Source organism: Bufo bufo, chromosome 5, assembly GCF_905171765.1.
Source record: "Bufo bufo chromosome 5, aBufBuf1.1, whole genome shotgun sequence".
Taxonomy (NCBI): domain Eukaryota; kingdom Metazoa; phylum Chordata; class Amphibia; order Anura; family Bufonidae; genus Bufo; species Bufo bufo.
Window position 1 is genome coordinate 210,004,236 of NC_053393.1, and position 21,238 is coordinate 210,025,473.

The following is a 21,238-nucleotide window of genomic DNA, read 5'->3' on the forward strand; positions in this document are numbered from 1 at the left end:
TTGAAGCAAGGAGGCCGCTGCCTACATGACTTCAAGCCTGACTAGAGAAGTGCGCCGGCAGGGGATAAAAGAACGTTTTCAGTACTTTTGCTGCATCTGCCTTCAGGAAGAAAGGCATCATCAGAAACACACTGCTGGCTACTCGCAGGTACTGCTGGCGGCTTGGGGTGGTTTTGGGAGTTGACAGGTTCCCTTTAAATACACTGACTCGAGCACACAAGGTATTTGGCCGAACACTGCGATGTGCCGAGCATGCTCGCTCCACACTAGTAAATATGTGTCTGCCAACAGTGATGGCCAGTTCACATTGTTCACCCGCGAACATATGCGGGCTGCCATCTTTTTTTCACAAGTCCGGCAAGGCACAGGTAAGCCCTTACCTGTGCCTGTGCGCGACCCGGTCTGAAAACAAGTGAGGTCAGCGGGAGCAGGCAGTTCCGAGAACAGCCACCGGGGGCCTTCATCGGGCTGTTCTCGGAACTGCCTGCTCCCGGTGACCGCATTTGTTTTCAGACCGGCTCCCGGCACAGGTAAGGGCTTACCTGTGCCTCGCTGGACTTGTGACAAAAGATGGCAGCCCGCATATGTTCGCGGGCGAACACGGCGAACTGGCCATCACTGTCTGCCAACCACAAAGTCTCAGACCGAGCACTACTCTGACCTGTGACTAGGCCAAGAGGGAAACCAGTAGCAAACACCCCTCAAAAAACATCCTCTCACATGGCTCTGTAGATAGAAATATAAACAACTGACCAGTGTCAGATTTTGGTGATGCAAAAAAATATTTTTTTTATATTAAAACAGAATAAAAACGATATAAAATTGGCATTGCTGTCATAGTACTGCCCTGCAGAATAAAGTTGCCCCATCGTTTTTAGCGTACAGTAAATCCTCCCAAAATGGTGAGAGGGCAGGTTTTTGTGTTTTGTCTACGTTTTATACACTGAAGAGTTTGAATAATGCGACCGTGCATTTCCCAGAAGGCTGCATACAACAGTGTCCTCCCGCCTGCCTTCTACACACCAGCGCCCTCTACAGGACAAATCGTACACAGAGTGACGCTGTGGGAAGCGCAGTTGCGTTTGATGGACAGCTAGGCCACGCCTCCTCTCATTTCCTCTGCCTTGTGAAAACCTGCGCTGTGGAGGAGGACACGCCTTGGGGGCGTGGTTATTTTAAACGAAGTGTGGCCGCCTCTTCAGTCTGCCGTAGTTGCTGGCAGAGTGCGCGTCTGGAGGAAGTGCTGTCCGCCGCCGCCTCACGTCTCTGTACAGGACGACTGCAGCCAGCGGAGCGCCGGTACCGAGAGGAAGCTGGTAGGTGCGTGGCTGGGGCACTAGTACTTACCTGGCAGCAGGGTGCCCAGTGCAGACCTCGGAGAGCTGACCTTTGCTTCTCCCCACAGGTCGGGACTGTATCCAGGATGATCCCGGAGGAAAACTATGGGATGAGGGAGACCTGCTGCAGGACACCGAGGACAGTACGGCGACACGAGGAGAAGAAAGGTCACGAGAGGCCAGGACTTCTGGGGGACCCTTGTACCCCCATCCAGAGCCGGCCCTTCACCAGCCGCTACACCATCTCGCCAGGGCATGAGCTGGGCAGGTAAGTGGCATGACCACAGTCTGTAGGTGACCATAGTGACATCAGGTTGTTGGATTGGTGGATCTTGTGTGGAATGTTCAAGGTAGTGTGGGGGTCTTCTCTGGACCTCCTCACTTCCTGTTGGTTGTGGATTCTACCAGTGGATGTTGTCAGTGGAGATGCCAGCCTAGGGAGGTGGGCATGTAACTAGACATCCCCTCCACTGCTGCCCTCATCTTCTTGGGATTGAATTTTAGCTTTTGAGAAGTGGTCTGCAGTGTGCCCACCTTTTTAATAGGGACATTTGTGAAGGTTCAGTCTACTCGGCCCTTGATATTGTCACAACCTATGGCCTTTTCACAAAATCAGGGTAAAGGTGGCGGAACCAGCGGTGACTGTAGAGATCCTATGAGCTGAAAATGTCAAGATCCTGAGGTTTGCATGTTGAATGCTCTGGTGCCACTGCACCATGTCTGACGGTCCAGTTGCTAGGCATCTGCTCCCTAGCAACCACTCTAGATGGTTCTCTTCGGCACATGCCAAGCAACCAATCTGTCTCAGATTATTAGTCTGATCTTAAAACTGGCACTGATCTGAGCGCAGTGGTCATGTCCGCACATAAACCATGCCACCCTATAGCTTGCTTATGGCACAGATCCTCCGATCATAGATGAGTCAATCATGTTATGATGTGTAGTCTTCTTCTAATTTACTTGCCAAGAATTCTGTGTTTCCTGTGATTGAGACATTCCTTGTTTCTGAGCAGCTGAGAAAGTGAAGTGGAGATATATTGCCCCAGCGAGACATCTCAGGAGGCTTCCCTTGGTACCAGGCAGGAAGTGATCTCCTCCATGGATTCTCATAGAACGTCTCCTAATAGTGATCCATGCTTTCCTACTAAAGCTATTCTAGTCTTTTTTTTTACCTAGTGTCATGCCCTCCTATTAAGGATATGCGGTAGGCAGATTACGGGTATGCGCTCAGTGTTGCTATTGGGCATCAGTGCCAGTCTGATGTGCCGCCGCCATCAAAGCACTCTGCTTACTTAGTGAAATTCCCAGATGTGGTTGAATTGGCAGAACGCAGGATGTGTGATTGCAGTTAAGCCGCCATCCGCCCTGCTGGTTGCAATGTAGCAGCATTATTTTCTCACGATTATTATAATGTAGCTGCCGTATTCCATTATTCCTGAGGTCAATATGTCTCCCGCACAGGGCACTCGCCGGCCGGGACGGGCTGCATTCCAGAATTGTATTACTGTTCAGTTTATTGGAGATATTACATCCATGTGGTAAGAATCCAGAAGCAGGTTCAGTCCATGTCCTGACTATTTGCTGACTTGGTGATAGCTGCGAGACTTTGACTTCTGATCATCTGGTGATGGTCCGACCATAAGATGGTCTTGGCATGCATACCTTGGCATATTGGGGAACTGCATAACTGGCAATTGCCTCACATACTGTTATCAGAAAGACTAGCCGGAATTATCTGATAACGCAAGGAAATCAAATGCTTGAGCAGCACCCACTGCTGTTTTATGGCAGCCTGTATTTGTGGGTAAAGGCATACTGATACGGTGACTGTGCAGGGCCGTCATGGGCATTTCCTGTCACTGTACAACTGGATTAAACTAGTCAATTGGCTCTCATTTGGAAAGTTTATACACAGGCTGTGGTGCATGGGGACAAAACTGCGATCATTCATCCCCCATACTTTTCATTATGCTGGTAGCACATCCCCTGTTTTCTCTGGCTGCCGACCAGCGAGTATTTTCATGTCTGGCTGAATGATCTGATCTACCAACAAATGAGCTGGGCTACATGGGCCAATTATCAAAAACGGGCTTTCGTTCACCAGTAAGTGCCGTCTGCTAATGTTAAAAGCCCCTTAGAGTGGCCATAACCATCAGTGTCAGTGGGACAGGCCATCTAATGTGTATTGGGGTGTCCGAGACTCTCATCTGATGGCCAGTGTCGGGGCACAGAAGGGTCACGCCCGATCCTTCAATCTCACGGGAGATAATCTGTTGCCAGAGGCATCTGCTAATGGCTTGTTGCCCTCTCCCCATTGAGAAGCACACTCAACCAGGCCAAGTATGCATGTGCATAAGGGCTCATGCACACGACTGTTGGGTGTTTTGCATTCCGCAAAACACGGATACCGGCCGTTTGCATTTCACATTACTGAACGGCCAGCCCCTAATGGAACAGTCCTGTCCTTATCTATAACTCAGACATTATTAGGACATGTTCTTTTTTTAATTTTTACTTTTGCAGAACGGCAATGCGGAAAAATGGACACAGAATGCACAGTTATTTCTGGGTGTTTTGCTTCCTCACTGGAGTGAATGGTTTGACATACCGGCTGCAAAAAAAAACACCGATGCAGGGGGAAAATGTGTGCGCATGAGCCCTAACTGTGGGGGGAGAATAATGCTGGTCGAGTAGGTGTTCACCTAACAGCTATGTGAGGGTATGCCCCTCACAGCCATACGCTCTAAAAAGATTCAGCTGAAGATCTTATCAGCTGTGTTCAGAGCAGAGAGGAGGATGAGGCAGCTCTTTAGCTCAGTGTTTTGAAGTAAAATGTCCTCCTGTGTGATTAGGACAGAGGCCATTTTAATTCTCCTGATTGCTTCCCAGACAAAACGAGCCATTATAACTTATGAAAGGTATTTGGGAATATATACACTTATTTAATAAGTATTTTTATTTCCTTAATTCCCGGAGAACCACTTTAATGTCTGAGAGGTATTGCAGCGCTTCACGGCCATTAACAATACAGACGGACTAAACAGTGCAGTCTTATTAGAGCCCACTGCGGCTGGTATGGCCGTGCGGTACTCAACAGTACCGCAACATGACCGTGCTGTGTGGACTTCCATTAAAGCTTTACCGCTAAGTTAGTCTGATAAAGGAATTGGATGTATACCCATTCTGTGCCCAGGGTGGCAGAAGTCATGGCAACGAACCGTATGTATTTTGCGGTCCGCAAAAAAATGGATCCACAAAAAAAAAAAAGAATGACATCCGTGTGCATTCCCTATTTTGCGGAACAGCTGGCCCTTCATTGAACAGTACTATCCTTGTCCGTAATGCAGACAATAAGGCTCCATTCACAGATCCGTAATAATGGGTCTGCATCCGTTCCACAAATTGCGGAACGGGTGCGGACCCATTCATTCTCTATGCGGATGGAATGGATGCGGACAGCACACTGTGCCCTCCGCATCTGCATTTCCGGGAGCACGGATAGAGCATGTCCTATTCTTGTCCGCAATTGCGGATGAGAATAGGCATTTCTATGGGGGTGCCGGCCGGGTGTATTGCGGATCCGCAATGCACTACGGATGTGTGAATGAACCTTAATATAGGACATGTTCTATTTTTTTTGCGGAACGTACATACGGACACGGAATGCACATGGAGTAACTTTTTTTTTTTTGCGGACCCATTGAAGTGAATGGTTCCGCATACGGTCTACAAAAAAAACGGAACGGACATGGAAAGAAAATACGTTCCCGTGCAAGAGGCCTCACTGTAAGATTGCAGTAGTGATTTATACCTATGGGAAAAGGTCACCTTGCAATAATTGCAAAAAATGACCACGGTGGAGTTTTAGCGTTGGTCGCAAGGTCATCCCAAACCCCAGGGACCTATTAGTCAATGAGCTGGAGTGAAATGTGTTACTACCTTTTAACCAATGATTTCAGTGTGAAGATCTCCTCTCCAGACCATGATGATTGATGTATGGGCAATTTTAATTTCCGTGTCCGATGAATGCTGAAGGCATGGGTAAGACTGGTATGTGAGCTATGTGCACGGTTAATGCCTGGATCATTACAAGGACTATGAAAGTCCCAGCAAAGAGTCATGTGTCTGTCCTATGGGAAATGGAGGAGCTGTCAGGCCCTGATTTATTTCCCCTGCAGGAGCTGGCATGGAGAACATGGACCACAGTAGGACGCTGTGTCTAAGGACCTGCTTCTCATTCTGCTGCCAAGCCTTTGAACACGCTTGGTGCGGGGGCTTGGCTGGACTAATCTAACCCTGTTGAGTTTACTTTATTATGTGCGGTCCTTGGATGAATCAGGACTCCACGACACCCTGGGATGTAATGGGGATGATGCTGGGACTTGCAGGCTTTTCCTCGCTGATCATTTCCTGTTTGTCACGCTTTGGAGCTCTGCTTGAGATGATTAAAACAAGAGCGCGTTCTGTTGCTTCATTGTGGACGCCTGATTTACAGCCTAGAGCGTATTGTGACGTGTTCCTGGAGATCCATGTCACTGGACGGTCTGAACGCATAGACCAGGCTCACCCTTGTGATGGCGCTTTAGGAGGAGCAAACACAGTAAGGGTACGGCCACACATAGCCTAAAATTTGCAGATTTTTTACAGTGGAATTGTCTGCAGAAAATCCCAGGCGCGTAGCGGGTGAGAATGCAGAAGGTGAAATCTGATGTGAATCCGCAGCGCTCCTGCCCTGAACTCGGCACAATTTGGTGCAGCGTTCTCCTGTGTGTGACCAGGCCCTAAATCTGCATGGTTTCTGGCTGAACCTGTAGCAAATAATAATGTGTATTTGACTTGCATCTGCAGGCTGTACCTCTACTATGCTGCCCTCGCATGGTGTGCTGTACTTCTAGACCGGAGCAGCTCCCAGAGGTGGGCCAGCACCTATTTCGTGGCATATCGCTATTGTCAGTGTCCCAGATAGGCCAAACCCTTTAGGTGATGGCTATCACGGTCATCACCGCCTACTGTAGTGGGCTGCCATAGTCACTGCATGGCGTCTCCCATTGACTTCACTGCAAAGTGGACCGAGCTGTCTACTTCAGCACCGGAACATTGCCAAACAACTAACTGGCAGGGGTGCAGGTTGTCAGACCCCCGCCAAGCAGCTAGTTATGGCCTATCCTGAGGATAGACAATCGCTTAATGAAGTGCTGGCAACCCCTTTAAAGTTGTGCATGACAGCTAATCACACACATCCCCTGTTTTCTCCGGCTGCCGACTAGCGAGTATTTTTGTGTTTGCCTAAATGATCTGATCTACCAACAATGAGCTGGGTTACATGGGCCAATTATCAAGAACGGGCTTTCGTTCACCAGTAAGTGTCGTGTGGCAATGTAAAAGGGCCCTTAAAGTGTCCATACACATTATGGCCATAACATAGTGCATTATCGTCCTTGGTAACGGAATCCATAACGCAATTCAGCTTATACCACAACACAAACTCTAAGTTCAAAATATGAAATTCGCTCTACCCTAGCCCTAACCATCAAGGTCAGTGGGACAGACCATCGAATGTGTATTGGGGTGTCCTAGACTGTCATCTGATGGCCAATGTCAGGGCACAGAAGGCTCTTGCCCGACCCTTCAATCATTACCTTACCCGATAGATACAACCAGGAGACGGCATATGCTTGGCTTGTATTTGGTGGGCATCTCTCCTTGGTGTTGCTACTTGTGTAGAATGACTTGTTGGCCAATGACTATTGAATGCCCAGTTGTGAGACATGGTGATGAGATCTGATCAATGACGGGCAAGCAGTTTCTCACGTACCGTGCAGTGTTTACATCGGTAAATGACTGGTAACTTTTGCTTAATATTTTACATGATAATTCTGAGTAAAAGGTCCTCTTATGCCCTTTCATTTAGGATTGCGCCTCTCTTCTCACCCTAGTAATGCTGTCAGTTTTCCTGTTTAGACAGGTTAATATCTTGAAGAGGAAGGAGCTTCTCGAAACTGACGTAAGCTACATATTACTCACTGGAGAGGGGTCTGACTGTCTAGAGGTGTTCTTCATATGCATCAGGCTAAAGTACTGGCAACTCCTGATGTAAAATGCCACAAGCTGCCTGGGGGTAGTGGCATCATGTGAAGTGGTTCTAGGACTTCACCTTTAAGGGCCTATTAACATCACACAATGGTCTTAGGCCTCATGCACACGGCCGTTGTTTTGGTCTGTATCAGAGCCCCAGTTTTGGCGGCTCGGATGCGGACCCATTCACTTCAATGGGGCTGCAAAAGATGCAGACAGCACTCCGTGTGCTGTCCGCATCCGTTGCTCCGTTCCGTGGTCCGCGAAAAAAATATAACAAGTCTATTCTTGTCTGCGCTTTGCGGACAAGAATAGGCAGTTATATTAAAGGCTATCCGTGCTGTTCTGCAAAATTGCAGAACGCACACGGACGCCATTCGTGTTTTGCGGATCCGCGGTTTGCGGACCGCAAAACACAACGGTCGTGTGCATGAGGCCTTATGCTGGTAAAAGCTCCTGATGTGTATGCCAATGGTCACGAGTATCATTTTGGCCTTTACTGTTGGTAATTAAAAAAAAAAAAAAAAATTATTTTATTATGGAATATCATCGTAGTTTATGCAATTCAATATAATTATATACGTAAGGTAAAATGAGCGCCTATTTGCTACCTATCCCACTGTGTCACAGCCCTCAGAGGTATGCATTGGGAGCTTTCCCCGTGTAAGGCTCCATTCACACGTCCGCAAAATGGGTCCGCATCCGTTCTGCAATTTTGCAGAACGGGTGCGGACCCATTCATTCTCTATGGGGATGGAATGGATGCGGACAGCACACTGTGCTGTCTGCAGCCGCAATTGCGGAGCGCGGCCCCAATCTTAGAGTCCGCAGCTCCGCAAAAGATAGAACATGTCCTATTCTTGTCCGCAACTTGCGGACAAGATTAGGCATTTCTATAGGGGTGCCGGGCGAGTGTGTGGCGGATCCGCAATTTGCGGGTCCGCAACACACCACGGACGTGTGAATTGAGCCTAAATGTTAAATACTGGCTAAAATCATGATGTGAACAGACCCTTATAGGGGGTTTTCTTGGCTCAGGATATTGTAGACCATTCTTCAGGTAGCCTAAGGCCTCATGCACACGACCGTTGTGTGCATCCGTGTCCGTTGTTCCTTTTTCCTTGACCTTCAATGGGTCCGTTGAAAACTCGGAAAATGCACCGTTTGTCGTCCGTGATCCGTGTTTCCAGTCCGTCCAAAAAATAGCACCTGTCCTATTTTTTTGACGGACAACGGTTCGCGGACCCATTCAAGTCAATGGGTCTGTGAAAAAACACGGAGGCACACAAGATTGTCATCCGTGTCAGGTTTTTTTTTCCTATAATTTTCAAGGCAAACTTGACTTTGATTTTTATTTTTTTTTTCCCTTTTCTTGTCTGGTGATCCTCCAAAAATCAAGGAAGACACACGGAAAAAAAAAAACTGACACGGATAACGGAACCCCGTTTTGCGGACCGTGAAAAAATACTGTCGTGTGCATGAGGCCTTAAATGACTGTTTGGAGATTTGGACCTCCACCCCCTGATCTGATATTGATGGTCTATTCTTAGGATAGGCCATCAATATCCTGAACCTGGAAAACCGCTTTACCCTCGGGTAGGTTCACCAGCAGCCTAGTGCACGGCTATGACCAGTACTGATGTGCCTAGGGTGTATTTCTCTTTTAGATATAATGGGTCCTACAGTTAGGCTACTTTCACACTCGCGTTTTGTGCGGATCCGTCATGGACGGATCCGTTCAGATAATACAACCGTCTGCATCCATCCAGAACGGATCCGTTTGTATTATCTGTAACATAGCCAAGACAGATCCGTCTTGAACACCATTGAAAGTCAATGGAGGACTGATCCGTTTTTCTGTTGTGCCAGATTGTCAGAGAAATCTGATCCATCCCCATTGACTTACATTGTAAGTCAGGACGGATCCGTTTGGCTCAGTTTCGTCAGACGGACACCAAAACGCTGCAAGCAGCGTCAGTCTCCAAAGCGGAACGGAGGCAAACTGATGCATTCTGAGCGGACCCTTAGCCATTCAGAATGCATTAGGGCAAAACTGATCCGTTTTGGACCGCTTGTGAGAGCCCTGAATGGAACTCGCAAACGGAAAGCCAAAACGCCAGTGTGAAAGTAGCCTAAATTGTAAAGTTCTTTGATTATTGGGAGGTTTTCTTGATATTTCTCTGCTTTTATAAAAGCAATTTCCAGTCGTAGATTTTCCCTTGCGGTCTCTGGATCGTAGGCCCGGTTGCTGTGCAGTAGCTTGCCAAACAATTGACTCCCCCTCTAATTCAGGTGTGTTGTGGTAATTGTGGTGACCCTCCTTTTTCAGGGCTGGTGATTTACACTGGTGTCTAATCTCAATTGTTTCATGTAATGCCCGCCTCGCTGGAGGCCTCAGGCCAGACCATTGTAGGGAACCACATAGATGTGCAAATGCTACATCAGACCGGTAGGACCGGCCATTCTTGTTTTCTGCGAGTCAGTCGTTTGGCTTGTGCTAATGGCTTTGTATTTGAAAATGACTGCTTCCCATGCAAGGCTCCTGGAGGACTGACCAGAAGGGCCACTCATTACTGTATAGACTCTTCCGGATGGTTGCGGTGTCCGCTTTTTGTAGGCTAGTCATTTTGTTTCTTGGGGTTGTAAGCCCCCCATGTAAATGCTTGCTTGTGGGTTCTCATTTGTAGTGCCGCAGCTCAAGTATAAGTCGTGGTGGTGTCCGTCATATAACCTAGAACTTTTTTTCTTTAAAGAAACAAAATTGACTGAAACCTTGGAAGAAAAGTACCGTATGTTGGCAAGCAATGATTCCATCACAAGGGGGTGTAGATTTATTTTTCACCATTTGCCTATAGATCTGATGTGTTCCCACCATAGATATGATGGCATCCAATGCATTAAAAATGTGTCCCCCATCATGCAATACCCCATAATGAGAAAGTGAACACAATTCGAGCAACATTTTTGCTAATTTATTAAAAAAGGAAAGACTAATATTTTGCATGGAAATAAGTATTTGGACCCTTTGCTATGACATTTGAATTTGAGCTCTGGGGCCTCCCATATCTCTATCATCCTTCAGATGGATTGATTTGATTGGAGTCTACCTGTGGTAAAATCATTGATTGGACATGATTTGGAAAGGCCCCTTTCAGACGAGCGAGTGTCTCGCTGCGGACTGAACGTCGGTACTGATCCTGTGTGCAGATGGGAGAAACTTCCAGAAGGTCCACCAATCAGGGCTTTATGGCAGAGTGGCCGGAAAGAAGCCTCTCCTCAGTAAGACACATGGCACGGGGCCGCAACATAACAAAATGAGAAAATGGTGAAAGGGTCTGAAGACTTTCCGAATGCACTGTACTTTAGGATATGTCATCAGTGTCTACTGTAGGGATCAAAGATTGGTCCTCCACCGTGCTGGGTAAAGCATGGTGACCTTCTCAAATGTTTCCTACATGACGGCACTCCAAACCTGGCACTATGTAGGACCTGCTTTGACTTGAGTCTAAGGCTACATGCACACGACCATATGTGTTTTGCGGTCCGCCCAAAAAAAAACAGATGCCATCTGTTTTTTTTTTTTGCAGATCCATTGTAATACGGACAAGAATAAGACATGTTCTATTTTTTTTTGCGGGGCTACGGAACAGACATATTGATGTGGACCCATTGAAATGAATAGGTCTGCATCCTATCTGCAAAAAAAAAAAAAAAAAAACTGACACGGAAACAATGTTCTTGTGCATGAGGCCTAAGGGTAATCCTATTAGGCTGGGACTACACAGTGACGTGTGTCACACGATAAAAACATTTGTGATTTCTCAGCAATTTACCGTCAGTTATTTTAGAGCTGTGTTTTGGCTGTAAAACCATAGCCAAATTTCAGAGAAGTCGCAGTCTCTTACGGTTTGCATTGTGGTGTATGATAAGGCTACATCCATGCGGGGCATGAGACTTTATTTGCACGCCCCGCGTGGATGTAGCCTTATTTGCACGCCCCGCGTGGATGTAGCCTTATTTGCACGCCCCGCGTGGATGTAGCCTTATTTGCACGCCCCGCGTGGATGTAGCCTTATTTGCACGCCCCGCGTGGATGTAGCCTTATTTGCACGCCCCGCGTGGATGTAGCCTTATTTGCACGCCCCGCGTGGATGTAGCCTTATTTGCACGCCCCGCGTGGATGTAGCCTTATTTGCACGCCCCGCGTGGATGTAGCCTTATTTGCACGCCCCGCGTGGATGTAGCCTTATTTGCACGCCCCGCGTGGATGTAGCCTTATTTGCACGCCCCGCGTGGATGTAGCCTTATTTGCACGCCCCGCGTGGATGTAGCCTTATTTGCACGCCCCGCGTGGATGTAGCCTTATTTGCACGCCCCGCGTGGATGTAGCCTTATTTGCACGCCCCGCGTGGATGTAGCCTTATTTGCACGCCCCGCGTGGATGTAGCCTTATTTGCACGCCCCGCGTGGATGTAGCCTTATTTGCACGCCCCGCGTGGATGTAGCCTTATTTGCACGCCCCGCGTGGATGTAGCCTTATTTGCACGCCCCGCGTGGATGTAGCCTTATTTGCACGCCCCGCGTGGATGTAGCCTTATTTGCACGCCCCGCGTGGATGTAGCCTTATTTGCACGCCCCGCGTGGATGTAGCCTTATTTGCACGCCCCGCGTGGATGTAGCCTTATTTGCACGCCCCGCGTGGATGTAGCCTTATTTGCACGCCCCGCGTGGATGTAGCCTTATTTGCACGCCCCGCGTGGATGTAGCCTTATTTGCACGCCCCGCGTGGATGTAGCCTTATTTGCACGCCCCGCGTGGATGTAGCCTTATTTGCACGCCCCGCGTGGATGTAGCCTTATTTGCACGCCCCGCGTGGATGTAGCCTTATTTGCACGCCCCGCGTGGATGTAGCCTTATTTGCACGCCCCGCGTGGATGTAGCCTTATTTGCACGCCCCGCGTGGATGTAGCCTTATTTGCACGCCCCGCGTGGATGTAGCCTTATTTGCACGCCCCGCGTGGATGTAGCCTTATTTGCACGCCCCGCGTGGATGTAGCCTTATTTGCACGCCCCGCGTGGATGTAGCCTTATTTGCACGCCCCGCGTGGATGTAGCCTTATTTGCACGCCCCGCGTGGATGTAGCCTTATTTGCACGCCCCGCGTGGATGTAGCCTTATTTGCACGCCCCGCGTGGATGTAGCCTTATTTGCACGCCCCGCGTGGATGTAGCCTTATTTGCACGCCCCGCGTGGATGTAGCCTTATTTGCACGCCCCGCGTGGATGTAGCCTTATTTGCACGCCCCGCGTGGATGTAGCCTTATTTGCACGCCCCGCGTGGATGTAGCCTTATTTGCACGCCCCGCGTGGATGTAGCCTTATTTGCACGCCCCGCGTGGATGTAGCCTTATTTGCACGCCCCGCGTGGATGTAGCCTTATTTGCACGCCCCGCGTGGATGTAGCCTTATTTGCACGCCCCGCGTGGATGTAGCCTTATTTGCACGCCCCGCGTGGATGTAGCCTTATTTGCACGCCCCGCGTGGATGTAGCCTTATTTGCACGCCCCGCGTGGATGTAGCCTTATTTGCACGCCCCGCGTGGATGTAGCCTTATTTGCACGCCCCGCGTGGATGTAGCCTTATTTGCACGCCCCGCGTGGATGTAGCCTTATTTGCACGCCCCGCGTGGATGTAGCCTTATTTGCACGCCCCGCGTGGATGTAGCCTTATTTGCACGCCCCGCGTGGATGTAGCCTTATTTGCACGCCCCGCGTGGATGTAGCCTTATTTGCACGCCCCGCGTGGATGTAGCCTTATTTGCACGCCCCGCGTGGATGTAGCCTTATTTGCACGCCCCGCGTGGATGTAGCCTTATTTGCACGCCCCGCGTGGATGTAGCCTTATTTGCACGCCCCGCGTGGATGTAGCCTTATTTGCACGCCCCGCGTGGATGTAGCCTTATTTGCACGCCCCGCGTGGATGTAGCCTTATTTGCACGCCCCGCGTGGATGTAGCCTTATTTGCACGCCCCGCGTGGATGTAGCCTTATTTGCACGCCCCGCGTGGATGTAGCCTTATTTGCACGCCCCGCGTGGATGTAGCCTTATTTGCACGCCCCGCGTGGATGTAGCCTTATTTGCACGCCCCGCGTGGATGTAGCCTTATTTGCCCAATTTCTCACTCATTAGGTGCTCGACCTGAGCAGTCAACTTGCTTAGGAGGGACTTGGCAGCTTTGGTTAGCGTCTAAATGGCACATACATGCCAGCTGCCATTCTGTGATGACTAGTTTTGCATCTGTACTTGTTCTGGGTGTTGGGGAAGGAAGAATCTATTTTCTGGCATATTAATATCTGACGAATTTCTAGTTCCAAATGATGGTAGCATTGCACTTGGAGTTCCTCGATCACATCCTCGCCGTCAGTCTTTATTACGTAATATTAAGTTGGCTTGTAGCTTTATAGCTCTTGTCTGTATTCATATGTTTAGGGCTGGCTCTGTCCACATAGGACTAAGGGTACTTTCACACTTGCGGCAGAGAGATCCGGCAAGCAGATCCAGCCTGTGACAGGCAAAACGTATGCCAACTGATGGCATTAGTAAGACTGATCAGGATCCTAATCAGTCTTAAAAATGCCTGATCAGTCGAAAAAATGCATTGAAATGCCGGATCCGTCTTTCTGGTGTCATCCGGCAAAACGGATCCGGTGTTCTGCCACTTTTCTATACCCGGACAAAAGTCTATACCCGGAAGTGATGTAGCTTCACTGGAAGTCACGTGGACGCGTTGGAATCAGCTAGAGGAGGGGGTGTGCGCGCTGCGCAAGCGCATTCGGCTAAAGTATAGTAATCTGGCAGAACACTGCGAGCCCGTAATCTACATTAATTTGTACCCTCGCCATGCATCGGGCTCGGCCTCGCTGCGCTCGGCATTTGCTAAAAGTAACTCTATGCAGCCATTGATGGTAAAGAAAGGGATGGATGGTAAAGAAATGGAGGGCTGCGAAAATGCAGGGGCGTTCTGCCAGATTAACATACTTTAACCGAATGCACTTGCACAGCGCGCACACCCCCTCTTCCAGCAGATTCCAACGCGTCCACGTGACTTCCAGTGCAGCTACATCACTTCCGGGTATAGACTTTTGTCCGGGTATAGAAAAGTGGCAGAACACCGGCATTTATTTTTTTTCACCTTTTTTTCAGCATGCGCAGACCGGAAGGACGGATCCGGCATTCCGGTATTCTGAATGCCGTATCCGGCACTAATACATTCCTATGGGAAAAAATGCCGGATCCGGCATTCAGGCAAGTCTTCAGTTTTTTTCGCCGGAGATAAAACTGTAGCATGCTACGGTTTTCTCTTTTGCCTGATCAGTCAAAATGACTGAACTGAAGACATCCTGATGCATCCTGAACGGATTACTCTCCATTCAGAATGCATGGGGATAAAACTGGTCAGTTCTTTTCTGGTATTGAGCCCCTGTGACGGAAAAGAAAAACGCTAGTGTGAAAGTAGCCTTAGGCGTCACCTTTGGTGCTCTCGGCCCTTTGGATAGCGCAGCATACATTTCTGTTCTTGCTGTCAAAATTACCATAAAGACCTCATTATTATTTGGATCCGTCATATAATGGCTCAGACACTGGTATAGATGGAAGCCATGACACCAGTGTGAACTTTTTCATATCCCAATAGCTTCCGGCATATACAGGAAGCATATCCCTAGGGCTCTGTTCACCCGAAGGAGTGAAAAGCCTAGTAGATTACACTTATTTTGTAATCCTTTGCATGGAATAAAATACTCCTTTACAGTGGGATCCCATGGGCGATGTATTCTACTGTGTACAGTGGGATACGTCTCAGCCTTCCATCAGAGGATCACATTGGGAGCTTTTCCTGTAGTATATACATCAAAATGTGATGTGAACAGAGCCCTATTTATGACAACTAGTGAAAGGGAAACTGCAGTGGTGGTTTCCAACAGCCGAGGCTTTCATAGCGGATGTCCAGCCCCCCCCCCCCCCTTTATTGGGGCTCAGTACACGTGTGGCATTTACCAGATGTTCATTTACTAACTGTTAGGCCCCTTTCACACGGGCGAGTATTCCGCGCGGATGTGATGCGGTAGGTGAACGCATTGCACCCGCACTGAATACCGACCCATTCATTTCTATGGGGCTGTTCACATGAGCGGTGATTTTCACGCATCACTTGTGCGTTGCGTGAAAATCGCAGCATGCTCTATATTCTGCGTTTTTCACGCAACGCAGGCCCCATATAAGTGAATGGGGTTGCGTGAAAATCGCAAGTATCCGCAAGCAAGTGCGGATGCGGTGCGATTTTCACGCATGGTTGCTAGGTGACAGTCTATTCACTGTATTATTTTCCCTTATAACATGGTTATAAGGGAAAATAATAGCATTCTGAATACAGAATGCATAGTAGGTGATCAATTGAGGGTTAAAAAAAAATATATAATTAACTCACCTTCTCCTTGTTCGCGTAGTTCCCGGTTTCTTCTTTACTTCTTTAATGATGAACTACCGGCTAGGACCTGTGGTGACGTCAGATCACATGCTCCAATCACATGGTCCATCACCACGGTGATGGAGCATGTGATCTGACGTCACCAAAGGTCCTTTAGCCCACAGCTCATTATTAAAGAAGTAAAGAGACCGGGAACTACGTGAAAAGGAGAAGGTGAGTTAATTTTTTATTTTTTTTAACCCTCAATTGATCACCTACTATGCATTCTGTATTCAGAATGCTATTATTTTTCCTTATAACCATGTTATAAGGGAAAATAATAACATCTACACAACACCTAACCCAAACATGCGTGATTTTTCTCACGCGAGTGCAAAACTACGCATTACAATGTTTTGCACTCGTGCAGAAAAATCGCGGGTGTTCCCGCAACGCACCCACACATTTTCCCGCAACGCCCGTGTGAAAGAGGCCTTACTGTGTTTTTTTTTTTTGTTTTTTTTTTACATGTAGTTCATAATAAATCAGTTCTGGAAATGGTTAGAGCTGGGCTTGTGCCTATAAACGGCAGCCAATCTGAACATGCAGAGCTTCAGTGTAAAGCATGAGGGAGGGACCGCAGCCTCTGCTCATAACTGACCATGGTATCCTATGGAGCATGCGACAGCAGAAGTAGGACATTGCCGGGCATGAAATGGATGCCTGACATTACATGCCTGTGCTTTGTAGCCCTTGACTCCCGTGTCTGGAGGATCTGGCAACCATATGGCTTTAGCAGTGCATGCAGTGTGCTAGGGTTAATCTGTGTTTGCCTAGAAGTAGGTCAGCGTACAATGCTGCCGAAGGCCTGGCGCTTTATATCCCAGCATGACTTCATGCTGCAGAAATGTGCCTGACAAAAGCTTGCGTACATTCCTCGTCTCCATGGTGGGGTTGTTCACATCCGTGAGGGTCTGACCATCAGTATTGCCTTCCCCGGCCCCCCTGTTGTAGGTAATGGCTGCCATATTCACCGGGACAGTAGTAGTAAAGGACCAGCACTCGCTCTTTGAAGTCTTGCAAATATTTCTTTATTGCCACATAGCTGTATTTGTGATGCGTTTCGGCACAAACTGTGCATTTAAGTCACTGTTAAAGGCACAGTTTGTGTCGAAACGCGTCACAGATACAGATGTGTTGCAATATAGAAATATTTGTAAGACCTCAATCAAGAGTAAGTGCCGGTCCTTTGCTACTACTATTATATGGGACGCCAATCCTAGGACACGTGCACCGCCACGCTATATTCGCAGTGCCGACTGATCTACAGCACACATTCACCGGGACAGGCGGAAAATCTTCAGCATGTTACGGAAATGAAATTTGCGGCCTGTCAATTTATGTTGGGAATTTTCACAGCAGAGTTCACCTTTTGCAATGCATAGGGTGAAATCCACCCAAAATCCATGAAAAAAGGTCCATGGTGAATGTGCCGTACATTTTAACTTTTTTTCCCCTCCGCTGCAGTACATAGTCTTGCATTGACAGCGTTTTATACAAACCTTCTGTCTATTTTGGTGTACCGCTGTGTTGTCGTAACGGCCATTGTGGGGGAAAGATATGTACGCTGTCACTGGAAATTCTTAGGGGGGTTTTCCAAGAGGATTTTTTTTTTTTTTTTTTTTTTAAAGAAATGAATTTCTGTTCTAATAAATATCCATTCTAGTATAGTATACTGACCATGCAATCACCTAACGTGTGTACATTGCAGAGCTCGTGAACAGTTTGGTCATGTCATTGTCAAGCGCCTGCAAGGACGACCTTTTCACGCCGCCATATTGTGCTCTTCTGGCCACAGGTTTTGTACATGGCATACCAATGGGGTCATTTATTAAAGTGGTGTAAAGTAGAACTGGTTTAGTTGTCCCTAGCAACCAATCAGATTCGTCCTTTTTATTTTCCAAAGGAGCTGTCAAAAATGAAAGGTGGAATCTGATTGGTTGCTCTGGGCAATTAATCCAGTTCTACTTTACACCAGTTTGATAAATGACCCCACAAGTGTCCATGTTGTGAAGATCCTGCATTTGCTTATCACCTGATCATTTAAAGCTTCTCCACAACCATTGTTAATGGACATGTCCTGACCTTGTGACTGAAAGATCTGGCAGAGGTATGGCATCGATATCCATTCATCCGAGGTGCAGAGTTTCCTTTTCATCGTGCCTATGGACGATGGCTGGCTTACAGTGGTATCCATCGATGGTGTACAATATGTCCTGAAATCCTGATCAACCACTTTGGTTGCCCGGCATATTTGTCTGCAGACCATAAATTAGAATCCAGAGTACAGGTCACCATATTACAGCTTGTATTCTGCTGATGGATTCTCAGGGAAGTTGAATTTCTCTGGAAGGCTCGGTCATTTATGGTCCCTTGGAGTAAACTGAGAGAACTTTGACTACTGTGATCATAGTTGTGTATTATAAAGACTTTATGGCGTCTTTAAGAAAGAACAGGATGTGCAGTTTGTCTGAACTTTTCGTCTTTGTCATCTTAGGGGAAAATTTGCTGTGGTTCGAAAATGCATTGAAAAGGAAACGGAGAAAGAGTTTGCTGCAAAGATTATGAGAAAACGAAGAAAGGGACAGGACTGCCGTATGGAAATCCTGCATGAGATCGCGGTCTTAGAGCTGGCAAAAGACAACCCTTGGGTCATCAAGCTGCATGAGGTGTATGAAACGGCAACGGAAATGATCCTCGTCCTAGAATAGTAAGTATAATCCTGAGGTTTCATCAGAGAGGCAGCTGCCCAGTATGTATGTGCCATGCTGTGTCCACAAGTAGGTACCAGGACCATACCACTACGTCCCAGAGGCTACATAATGTCCGGTATTGTACCGACAATGCTGTCAAGAGAGCTTTGTGTAGCGGACTACTACCTTGCCTACCACAGCTATCCAAATGAATAGTTATTGTATAGTATACAGCATGATCTATGGAACATGGAATCCATAGGCCTGGTACAGATTTTTCACATGGGCCCAAGAACATCCCTTGAGTTGCTGGTCTACAGCATCGGAGTTCAGTTTTGGAAACTAGGGGCCTGATTAATTTAAGGGGTTTTCCGGTAGTTTAACCTAATGACCTATCCTCAGGACAAGTCATCAATATCTGCTGGGGGTCCGACTCCTGGCACTGCTGCCGATCCGCTGTTTGAAGAAGTTGCAGCGCTCTGGTGAACACGGTGGCCTCTTCCTGGACCAGTGATGTCACATGGCCTATTTTGCAGCTCAGTCCCATTGAAGCGAAAGGACCTGGACTGCAATACCAAGCACAACCGCTATACGATGTAAAACATTGCAAGAAGGTCACAGTGTTCGTTGGAGATCTGCAGTCTCTTCAGACAATTAATCTGTGGGGGTGATATGTATTGGACCCTGACCGATCTGATATTGATGACTGATCCTGAGGATAGGCGTTCAGTGATGAACTCCCAGAAAACCCTTTTAAAGGGAGTCTGTCACCACATTTGAGCATATTAGACTGATCAAATAGTGTTATATGTGCCACCCAGAACTTAAAAACGGTACCTTTGTTGTATGTAACAGTTTTCTTTTAGCCGAAAATGAACTTTTAAGATTATGACTGACTATTTCCATGTGTGTTGACTTCAGTTGTCCTTTTACACACATTGTAAGTGTCACAACCTTTTTCACATATACTGGATTAACTTGTATCTGGAGGGTTGTACGGTGATACCTGTGACGTTCAGGCTTCTTAGCTTCTCCTGTGACAGTAATGGCCCCATAAATCAAGTGTGTATAGGGGTTCTCCTAGACTTTCTCTTGTCTAATGCTTCTATGTAAATCATGTGCTAGGACAGCCGCAGGAACCAAGGAGGAATGTAGTAAGTCCAGACCTGGAAATTGGAGAAGAATCTGGATTTCAGTTTATTCCGCCTAGCGCATTTCTGGATTTGAGCTGGGCTCTCCCAACAACCTGTGCTTGTTCCATAGAGTACAAATTATTCTCTACTGATTCGTATTATAGTATCGCATGGAAAGATGGAATTGCCCAGAGAGCATTGCAAAGTGGCTAAACTGTTAGGCCTCTTTCACACGGGCGTTGCGGGAAAAGGTGCGGGTGCGTTGCGGGAACACCTTCGATTTTTCCGCGCGAGTGCAAAACATTGTAATGCGTTTTGCACTCGCGTGAGAAAAATCACGCATGTTTGGTACCCAAACCCGAACTTCTTCACAGAAGTTCGGGCTTGGGTTAGGTGTTGTGTAGATTTTATTATTTTCCCTTATAACATGGTTATAAGGGAAAATAATAGCATTCTGAATACAGAATGCATAGTAGGTGATCAATTGAGGGTTAAAAAAAAAATAAAAAAAATTAACTCACCTTCTCCTCTTGTTCGCGTAGCTCCCGTCTCTTCTTTACTTCTCAAAAGATGAACTATCGGCTAAAGGACCTTTGGTGACGTCAGATCACATGCTCCAATCACATGGTACATCACCGTGGTGATGGACCATGTGATTGGAGCATGTGATCTGACGTCACCACAAGTCCTAGCCGATAGTTCATCTTTTGTGAAGTAGAGAAGAGACGGGAGCTACGCGAACAAGAGGAGAAGGTGAGTTAATTTTTTTAATTTTTTTTTAACCCTCAATTGATCACCTACTAAGCATTCTGTATTCAGAATGCTATTATTTTGGAAAATAATACAGTTTATAGACTGTCTCCTAGCAACCATGCGTGAAAATCGCACCGCATCCGCACTTGCTTGCGGATGCTTGCGATTTTCACGCAACCCCATTCACTTCTATGGGGCCTGCGTTGCGTGAAAAACGCAGAATATAGAGCATGCTGTGATTTTCACGCAACGCATAAGCGATGCGTGAAAATCACCGCTCATCTGAACAGCCCCATAGAAATGAATTGGTCGGTATTCAGTGCGGGTGCAATGCGTTCACCTCACGCATCGCATCCGCGCGGAATACTCGCCCGTGTGAAAGGGGCCTTAGGGTTGTGCAGATCCCAGTAATAACTAGCAACATTATGATTGCAGCTCTGGATGAAAACAAAGATTATGTAACTCAAGATCATGGCAAGATACATAATATAAAAATACTTGGAGGCTATGGACACGTTTAGGACGATTGTTTATGATAGCATTTTACAAATTTGATACAAATCTTTTATTTTTTTCAATTGGTCGCTGTTAAACATTTTCAGCTGTTTTTGACATACAGGGGTTAAAAATCAGTCTGTATGCAGAGCATCACTTCTCAGTCCCATCAGCTGATGGCTTATGTGAAGCCTTATCTCTGACATCAAACATTTATAGCCTAACACACA

General features: G+C 47.4%; 1 protein-coding gene across 2 annotated transcripts in view; it reads left to right on the plus strand.

Annotated features, from left to right (window-relative positions):
• Positions 1-1,155: 1,155 nt before the first annotated feature.
• The window catches only part of STK17A (serine/threonine kinase 17a), a 36,189-nt gene continuing 16,106 nt past the window's right edge, over positions 1,156-21,238 (plus strand). Inside the window, exons 1-3 of one of the 2 annotated variants that reach the window (XM_040431323.1) lie at positions 1,156-1,316; positions 1,406-1,605; positions 18,432-18,644. In XM_040431323.1, coding sequence (XP_040287257.1) covers positions 1,424-1,605; positions 18,432-18,644 — 395 coding nt within the window. In that variant the 5' untranslated portion in view covers positions 1,156-1,316; positions 1,406-1,423. Of the gene's footprint in view, positions 1,321-1,405; positions 1,606-18,431; positions 18,645-21,238 lie in introns of both variants that reach the window. The other variant, XM_040431322.1, reaches the window with a different exon arrangement.